Here is a 10,183-nt window from a genome sequence, read left to right on the forward strand (position 1 = left end):
AATTTTGATCTAAATCCGTTTGCCAAAAGAACACATAACCTTTTTTTTTTCTTTTTTGTGACCGTCTCAGTTTGTCATCCAGGCTGAAGTGCAGTGGCATGCTCATAGCTCACTGCAGCCTCCACCTCCAGGGGTCAAGGGACCCTCCCACCTTAGCCTTCTGAGTAGCTGGGATTACTAGTATGCACCACCATGCCTGGCTAATGTTTTTATTTTTGGGACAGACAGGGTCTTGCCTTGATGCCCAGACTGGTCTCGAACTCCTGATTTCAAGTGATCCTCCCGCTTTGGCCTCCCAAAGCACTGGGATAACAGGCATGAGCCACTGCACCCGGTCAGAAGCTTCATTTGTTAAGATGTACCTTGTAGAGCAGAAAAAGCACTTGATAAGATTCAATACACATTCATGAAAAAAAAAAAAAAGCTCTCAACAAACCAGAAATAGAAAAGAATTTTCTCAACCTAACAAAGGACATCTATAAAAAACAAACAACCTATAGCTAACACCATATTTAATGGTGAAGGACTCAACGCCTTCCCCCTAAGATCAGGAACAAAGCGAGGATATCCACTTCCACCACTTCTATTCAACATTGCACTAGTCAGTGTGACAAGGTGAGAAAAAGAAAAAAGAAAACTATTTTTTTTCACAGATGACGTGATTGTCTATGCAGAAAATCCCAAGAGATCTAGACAAACTACAAGGTTTAGTAAGTGAAGGTCACAAGATGAGAAGTCAATATACAAAATCAACTGTATATTACACATCATTTCTGTGGTATTCTGGCCAAAGTGTGCAACCTAAATTAATCACAAGGAAACATCATATATTTTGTACAGTAAGTGATATCTGACAAAATCACTGACCTCTACTCTTCAAAAACATCAAAGGCACACACCCAAAGTCACAGGAGCCTTCATTCCTTCCGTTCTCCCTCCTTCCCTCCTTCCCTTTTATTTTTTTTTTTGAGATGCAGTTTCACTCTTGTCGCCCAGGCTGGAGTGCAATGGTGCGATCTCGGTTCACTGCAACCTCTGCCTACCAGGTACAAACGATTCTCCATCTCAGCCTCCCAAGTAGCTCGGATTACAGGCCTGCGCCACCATGCCTGGCTATTTTTTTTTTTTTTTTTTAGAGAATTTAGTAGAGATGGGATTTCTCCATGTTAGTCAGGCTTGTCGTGAACTGCTGACCTCAGGTGATTCACCCACCCCGGCCTCCCAAAGTGCTGGGATTACAGGCATGCGCCACCCATGCCCAGCTTCTTTCTTTCTTTCTGTGACAGCGTTTTGACGTTGTTACCCAGGCTGGTCTCAAACTCCTGAGGTCAAGTGATCCACCTGCAGTGGCCTCCCAAAGTGCTAGGATTACAGGCATGAGCCACCACACCAGGCCTTCTTTTTATTTTTTAATAGAGACGGGGTCTCAGTATGTTGCCCAGGCTGGTCCCTAACTCCTGGGCTCAAGTGATCCTCCTACCTCGGCTTCTTAAAGTTCTCGGATTACAGGCGTGAACCACTGTGCCTGGCTGTCACAGGAACTCTTTTTAATGAATGGAAACCAAGGAGATGTGACAAATCAATGCAATGCATGATTCTGCATTTTCTTTTGCTGTAAATAACATTATTGGGGCAATGAAGAAAATGTGAAGAAAGTCTGAGATCAGATGATATAGCACTGTATCAATGTTAATTTCCTAACTTTGTAATTGCACTGTAGTCAAGTAAGAAATGTCTCAGCTTTCAGGAAATACTCACTGGAGTATTCAGGGATAAAGGGGCATCATGCACATAACTTACGCTCAGTGCAGAAAAAAAATATGTACATATTTGTTACCTTTGGGGAATATGAATGAAGAGTATATGGAGGCTGAGGCAGGCAGACTGCTTGAGCTCAGGAATTTGAGACAAGCCTGGGCCACGTGGCAAAACCCCATCTCTACAAAAATACAAAAATCAGCTGAGCATGGTGGTGCAAGCCTGTAGTCCCAGCTACCTGAGGGGCTGTGGCAGGAAAATCACTTGAACCTGGGAGGCTGCAGTGAGCTGAGATCGTGCCACTGCACTCCAGCCTGGGTGACAAAGTGAGATCTCGTTTCAAAAAACAAAAGAGTAGGCCAGATACATACAGTGGCTCACATGTGTAATCCTAGCACTTTGGGAGACCGCAGCAGGTGGATCACTTGACCTCAGGAGTTCAAGACCAGCCTGGGCAACATAGTGAAACCCCATTTCTACAAAATATATTTAAAAATTAGCTGGGCATGGTGACTCCCACTAGCTACTTGGGGGGCTGAGGCGAGAGGATCACTTGAGCCCAGGAGGCAGAGGTTGCAGTGGGCTGAGATCATCCCACTGTACTCCAACCTGAGCAACAGAGTGAGACCCCCATCTCAAATAAATAAATAAACAAACAAACAAATAAAATGAAATATATGGTTTAAAAAAGAAACAGTTTGGCATTGGCATAAAGAAAAATACACATATCAATGGAACAGAGAAGAGAGTATAGAAATAAACCCACACATATTGTCAATTAATTCTCAACAAGGAGTCAAAATGATTCAATGAGAAAAGGGAAGTCTTCTTTTTTTTAAAGTATTTTCAGTCAGGTGCAGTGGCTCAGGCCTGTAATCCCAGTACTTTGGGATGCCGAGGTGGGAGGATCACTTCAAGCTCAGGAGTTCAAGACCAGCCAGGCAATGTAGGGAAACCCCATCTCTACAAAAATTTTTTTTTTGTTTTGAGATGGAGTCTCGTTCTGTCACCCAGGCTGGAGTGCAGTGGCGTGATCTCCGCTCACTGCAAGCTCCGCCTCCCGGGTTCATGCCATTCTCCTGCCTCAGCCTCCCCAGTAGCTGGGACTACAGGCGCCCGCCACCACGCCTGGCTAATTTTTTGTATTTTCAGTAGAGACAGGGTTTCACTGTGTTAGCCAGGATGGTCTCAATCTCCTGACCTTGTGATCCGCCCGCCTCGGCCTTCCAAAGTGCTGGGATTACAGGCGTGAGCCACCACGCCTGGCCAAATTTTTTTAAAAAATTAGCCGGGCATGGTGGCTCACACCTATAGTCTCAGCTACTCAGGAGGCTGGGGCTGGAGAATCCCTTGAGCCTGGGAAATGGAGGTTGCAGTGAGCCAAGATCATGTCACTGTACTCCAGCCTGAGCAACAGAGTGAGACTCTGTCTCAAAATAAATAAAATAAATCAGCATTGTCAACAAACATATAAAAAAGATACAGAAAAGGGCCAACCATAAGGGTCTTTATAAGAAAGGAAGGCTGGGTGTAGTGGCTCATGCCTATAATCCCAGCACTTTGGGAGGCTGGGGTGGGTGGATTGCTTGAGCCCAGGAGTTTGAGACCAGCCTGGGCAACACAGTGAAACCCTGTCTCTACAGAAAATAACAAAAGTTAGCCAGGAGTGGTGGTGTGCACCTGTAGCCCCAGCTACTTGGGAGGCTGAGATGGGAGAATCACTTGAACCTTGGAGGCAGAAGTTGCATTGAGCTGAGATCATGCCACTGTACTCCAGCCTGGGCAACGGAAATGAAATCCTGTCTCAAAAAGTAAAAGAAAGATGGGCGCAGTCGCTCACGCCTGTAATCCCAGCACTTTAGGAGGCTGAGGAGGGCACATCAGGAGGTCAGGAGTTCGAGACCAGCCTGGCCAATATGGTGAAACCCCGTCTCTACTAAAAATACAAAAAAAAAAGTTAGCAGGGCATGGTGACAGGCACCTGTAGTCCCAGCAACTCAGGAGGCTGAGGTAGAAGAATCACTTGAACCCGGGAGGCAGAGGTTGCAGTAAGCCGAGATTGCACCACTGCACTCACTCCAGACTGGGCGACAGAGTGAGACTCTGTCTCAAAAAAAAAAAAAAAGAAAAAAAAAAGAAGGCAAGAGAGTCAGAGTTGGAGAAGTGACAATGGAAATGGAAGCAGGCATTAGAGGGACAGGAGTGCTGGCTTTGATGAAGGAAGGGCCACAAGCTGAGGAGGGCAGATGGACTCTAGAAGTTGAAATAGGCAAGGAAATGGATTCTCCCCTAGAGCCTCCAGAAGGAACACGGCTCTGCCCACACCTCGATTTTAGCCCAGTAAGAGTGATTTTAGACTTCTGACCTCCAGAATAGTCAGATAATACATTTGTGTCACTTTAAGCCATGATCCAAACTTGCTCTCTTCCCTGATGTGCAGTTTACCGCCCCGTGTCTGCCTTCTGTCTCCTCCGTACACTGGTGATCCTCCAGAGGGCAGCAATCAGGTGTGACTCACATCTGCCCCATGTCTTCCCAGCCCCAGCCCCTGGGGGACACGGTGATGCAGGCATGAGGGGCAGAGGTCAGTATGGGATCCATCTCATAGCCCTGCTTACCTCATAGTCTTGCTCCCCAGCGCCTCCAGCTGAACTGCCCACCAGCACCTCCACAAAAGCTGAGCCATCATTCCCAATGTCCACACTGTGTATCTGCTCCTCCTTCTCCAACTGTGGGCAGAGAGAGAAGCCACTGTCAGTGCCTGCTCTGCCCCTGGGCTCACTGTGGGACCTCAGGATGAATTTCCTTTGGATCACCATGTCCCTGTAACGTCAACTCTGTGAGGGAGCACACCAGGGTTGACTGGTGCCATGAGTCCCCTCCACACAGCATAGGGTATGGCATGGAGCAGGAATTGACGAAACAGTCACTGAATGAATGCACACGCCCCCACCCCACACATACCTGCTTCCCTGACCTCTCCAGACTCCACCACGTCAGCCTATCACACGCCACCATGGAGCTCTCCTTGGTAAGCACTTGTCAGAGTTATAACTTTATTCAAATCATCACGCAGACAAACAGCACATGTCACCCCTCACCCACAATTGCAAAGGACTCCAGGAAACCTCCCTGAGAGCAGGGGCTTTGTCCAATCTTGCTCACCACTAGTTCCTGGGTTTGAATCCCAGCTCTGCTGCACACTAGCTGTATGACCATGCCAGTTAACCTTTTGGAGCCTCAGTTTTCTCACCTGTAAAATGGGAATGACCACCATATCTAGGATCATGCACATAAATAATGGCCACAGGGCATGGTGAGGAGTAGGCAATTAACCACTGTCAGTCAGGAGGTATTATTAGTCAGTGCTTGACAACTCTTTGTTGAAAGAAGAAAAGAGCTACCTATAGGAGGCCTCATCTCAAAGGATCTGCCATTCCGGTCTGACAGATGAAGATGCAGAAAGCCATGTGGGCCATGTGGGCATGGGAGGCAGTTAGGTTGAGCAAGTGTCCTACCTTCCAGTTTGGGGCTCTTTTATTAGGATCCTAGAATGACACATTATTGCAACTCTCAAAGGTACCTAGGCCAGGTGCAGTGGCTCAAGCCTGTAATTTCAGTACTGTGGGAGGCCAAGGCAGTGGATCACTTGAGGCCAGCCTGGCCAACATGGCAAAACCCTTCTCTACTAAAAATATAAAAATTAGCCGGACATGGTGACGCATGCCTGTAGTCCCAGTTCTTCAAGAGGCTGAGGCATGAGAATCTCTTGAACCTGGGAGGCAGAGGCTGCAGTGAGCAGAGATCGTGCCACTGCACTCCAGCGAGACTCTGTCTCAAAACAAAAAACAAAAAAAAAAACAAGGTACTTAGTCCACCACCCTACACTGCCCTCTCCTCCCACCCGTGATGATGACAGATGCTCCAATCTGCTCTGTTGCCTCCCTGTCAGATCATCTAGACATCACCTGCACACTGCTATCAACAGGAACACCATCGTATGGGAGGAAGGAGCCTGGACTTGGGGTGAGGCAGGCCTGGGCTCAAATACAGCAATGCCATTTCCAACCTATACAACCTTGGGTGACCTAGTCAACGTCTCTGTGAGGCAGTTTCCTCACATGCAAAAAGGGAAGATGGTCATAACAACCCTCCTTCCTTGGCCAGGCACAGTGGCTCACATCTGTATAAGCAGCACTTTGGAAGGCTGAGGTGGGAGGATCACTTGAGGCCGAGAGTTCAAGACCAGCCTGGGCAACATAGCCAGACCTTGTCTCTACAAAAAATACAAAAATTAGCCAGGCATGGTGGCATATACCTGTGGTCCCAGCTACTCAGGAGGCTACGGCGGGAGGATCACTTGAGCCAGGGAAGGTCAAGGCTGCAGTGAGTCGTGCTCGTATCACTGTACTCTGGGCGACAGAGTGATGAGACCTTGTCTCCAAAAAAAAACTTACCCTCCCTCTGAAGTAAGTTGAGATGACACACAGAGTTAACAACTATAACCACAACTGCGGCCAACATCCGAGTGCACTCAGTGCTCCTGGTATGCCAGACTCTTGCTAATAATACATGTATCTACTCTCCTGCAACGGCTCTGCCAGGCAGTTGCTATAATTATCTCCATCTTGCACATGAGCAAACGGAGGCAGGAAGTGATTATGTAACTTCGCAGCTGGTGGGTGGCAAAGCCGGACCGGAACCCAGAAAGGCTGGCGACAGTCCATGCGTGCTCCTCCATCACACCACTAGCGTGCTGGAGAAGGAAGATGGTGCTGGAGGAAGGGCCTGCCTAAGGCTGAGGCCGGCAGACCTCCTGCTGACTCCCCTGCCTCTACCGCCACTCCCAGCCCTGGGCCCTGGGCAGTGTACAGTGCTGCCTGGGCTCATGAGAAGTCCCAGTCTGGGCCAGGTGCGGTGGCTCACACTTGTAATCCCAGCACTTTGGGAGGCTGAGACAGATGAATCGCTTGAGGTCAGGAGTTTGAGACTAGCCTGGCCAACATGGTGAAACCCCGTCTCTACTAAAAATACAAAAATTAAAATTAGCAGGGCATGGTGGTGAGCGCCTGTAATCCCTGCTACTGGGGAGGCTGAGGCAGGAGAATCACTTGAACCCGGGAGGCGGAGGTTGCAGTGAGCCGAGATTGTGCCACTGCACTCCAGCTTGGGCGATGGAGCGACACTCTGTCTCAAAACAAAACAAAACAACAACAACAACAAAAAAAAAAAAACAAAAAACAAAAAAAACAAGAAGTCCCAGTCTGACTGCTTAGCCTCTGGCCAGGCTTTGTGACTCTTCACCAGCCACAACAGCCTCCCTTCTGTGCCAAGAACAGTCTGGCTCCTTCCCACCTCAGGGCCTCTGCACCTGCCAATCCCCCTGTCTGGACCACTTTTCTCTCAAACATACCCATAGCTGGGTAAAAGTTTACCTTCTGTGCTTCAGGTGCCCACTCAGATGTCACTTCAGACCATAAGTAGCCTACCTCGCCCCCTACCCGGTGCCACTCTCTATCTCCCTACCCGACTTTACTTTTCTTCATGTTTACTGCCTGGTGTTACACAGTTACATCTTTTTTGTTTGTATTTGTCTAGCATCTGTCTCTCCCACTAGACTTTTAAGCTCCACGAGAGCAAGGACAATGTCTGAGTTGCTCCCTCCTGTGTCCCCAAGGCCAAGAATAGTGTCTGGTCCTTCCCAGCTCTGCTGATTTCCTGCTGTGTGATCCTGGAGCAAATGGTTTCACTTCACCCCTTGTGCCTCAGTTTCTGAACCTGTGAAATGGGGACAGTAAAAACGCCTACCTCATAAAGTTGTTGATAACATTCAAATTCATACCAAGAATGAGAAATAACATACCAAGTGCCTGGAATACTGCCTGGCACAGAGCAAACACTATATAAATGTCAGCTGTGAATATCATTAACACAGCAGGCCTCTAGTGCATTCCCAATGGATGGACAGACAGACGCAGAAGAGGCCCCCAGCGACCGTTTGCAGAAGTTACTACTCAAGAGTTACTAAGCTGTAACTCTGGTTCTGTCCTCCCTTACCAGGTGGCCCTGTTGAACCCCTTCTCTGATGCTTGCTTGGGTGTCCCATCTGTCACAAGTGGATCATCATGGCTAACATTTTCAGATTCTCACCATGTGCCAAGTGCTTGGTGTATGAGTTTCCTGTTACTGTTGTACAAATTAGCAGAAACTTCGTGGCTAAAAACAACACAAATTTGGCCAGGCGCAGTGGCTCACGCCTGTAATCCCAAAACTTTGGGAGACCGAGGCGGGCGGATCACCTGAGGTCGGGAGTGCGAGACCAGTCTGACCAACATGCAGAAACTCCGTCTCTATTAAAAATACAAAATTAGCCAGGCGTGGTGGCCCATGCCTGTAATCCCAGCTACTCAGGAGGCTGAGGCAGGAGAACTGCTTAAAACTGGGGGGCGGAGGTTGCAGTGAGCTGAGATCGCACCACTGTATTCCAGCCTGGGCAAGAGGAGCGAAACTCCATCCCCTCCTCAAAAAAAAAACCCCATAAATTTGTTATCTTATAGATCTGGAGGTCAAAAGTCTGAAACTGGGCCTTACAGAGCTAAAATCTAGGTGCGGCAGGGCTGCGTTCCTTCCTTCCGAGAGCACTAGAGAACATGTCTCCTTGCATGTTCAGCTTCTCGAGGCCACCTGCCTTCCTTGGCTCACAGTCCCTTCCTCGTCTTCAAAGCCGCTGAAAGCGCTGGCATCACTCCAGGCTCTGCTTGCATCTTCACAGCTCTGGTTCCAGCACTCTTGCCTCCCTCTTTCCCTTATAAGGCTTCCGGGGGTTACATGAGGTCCACCGGATAACGCAGGGCACTCTCCCCATCTCAAGATCCTTAATTTAATCAAACCCACAAAGCTCCTTTGGTCATTAAAATATTTCCAGGTTGTGGGGACGAGGACATGAACATCTTTTGAGCGCCACCGTTCTGTCCACCACACTTGGCTAAGCATGCACCAGGCATCACTGAAGCCTCAAAACCACTTTAAGTAGAAGGGTCTGTTACGACTCCAGTTTCACAGATGGGGAAACTGAGGCTCAGACAGGTTAAATCAATAGCTTACATGGCACACAAGCTAATAACTAGCAGAGTACTTCGGACCCAACTGCCTGACTGCAAAGCACTGCCCAATACCACCACTGTTCTCAACTCCTTTCCTTCCATCCCTGAGTCAAACTCAACATCTTTACCTCTCCCACAATATTAAGCACAGCTCCTAAATCTGGTAGGATGGAGATGCTTTTATTTTAAATGAATGATTTCTACTGCATATATAACTATTTTTACTTTAAACACGCACAGGCACTCCCTGACATTTCTTCTTCATATATAAAAAAACTCCTGGCTAGGAGCAGTGGCTCACGCCTATAATCCCAGCACTGTGGGAGGTGGAGGCGGGAGAATCACTTGAGGCCACGAGTTCAAGACCAGCCTGGCCAACATAGCAAAACCCTGTCTCTACCAAAAATACAAAAAGTTAGCTGGCTGTGGTGACACACACCTTGATAGTCGCAGCTACTCAGGAGGCATGAGAATTACTTGAACCTGGGAGGTGGAGGTTGCAGTGAGTTGAGATGAGCCACTATACACCAGCCTGGGCAGGTGACAGAGTGAGACTCTGTCTCAAGAGAAAAAACAACAGGCTGGGCACGGAGGCTCACACCTGTAATCTCAGCACTTTGGGAAGCCAAGGCAGGCAGATCACTTGAGGCCAGGAGTTCGAGACCAGTATGACCAATATGGTAAAACTCTTTTTCTACTAAAAATATAAAAATTCTCCAGGCATGGCCGGGTACAGTGGTTCACGCCTGTAATCCCAGCACTTTGGGAGGCTGAGGCGGATGGATCACCTGAGGTCAGGAGTTCGAGACCAGACTGGCCAACATGGAGAAATCTCGTCTCTACTAAAAATACAAAAAGTAGCTGGACGTAGTGGTGCACACCTGTCGTCCCAGCTACTTGGGAGGCTGAGGCAGGAGAATCTCTTAAACCCAGGAGGTGGAGTTGCAGTGAGCCGAGATTGCACCATTGCACTCCAGCCTGGCCAACAAGTGAAACTCCGTCTCAAAAAATAAAAAAATAAAAATAAAAAAATTAGTCAGGCGTGGTGGTATGCACCTGCAATCCCAGCTACTCAGGAGGCTGGGTGACACAGTGAGACTCTGTCTCAAAAAAAAAAAAGTAAAAAAATACTTTTAAAAATTCTGATAAAAATGTTTATACATAGAGGCTGTGGGTGGTGGCTTATGCCTGTAATCCCAACACTTTGGGAGGCCGAGGCAGGTGGCTCACTTGAGCCAGGAGTTCAAGACCAACCTGGGCAACACGGTGAAACCCTGTCTCTACTAAAAACAGAAAAATTAGTTGGGCATGGTGGCATGCGC

At 48.1% G+C, this 10,183-nt stretch overlaps 1 protein-coding gene across 3 annotated transcripts in view; it reads right to left on the reverse strand.

Moving 5' to 3' along the window:
• Window positions 1-10,183, reverse strand: part of XRCC1 (X-ray repair complementing defective repair in Chinese hamster cells 1) — a 39,464-nt gene that overhangs the window by 15,326 nt on the left and 13,955 nt on the right. For all 3 annotated transcript variants that reach the window (XM_011997698.1, XM_011997697.1, XM_011997699.1), the window contains one exon: window positions 4,377-4,487. In XM_011997698.1, the coding sequence (XP_011853088.1) occupies window positions 4,377-4,487 (111 nt within the window). The remainder of the gene's footprint in view (window positions 1-4,376; window positions 4,488-10,183) is intronic.

The sequence above is a fragment of the Mandrillus leucophaeus genome, unplaced genomic scaffold (assembly GCF_000951045.1).
Source record: "Mandrillus leucophaeus isolate KB7577 unplaced genomic scaffold, Mleu.le_1.0 Scaffold546, whole genome shotgun sequence".
NCBI lineage: Eukaryota > Metazoa > Chordata > Mammalia > Primates > Cercopithecidae > Mandrillus > Mandrillus leucophaeus.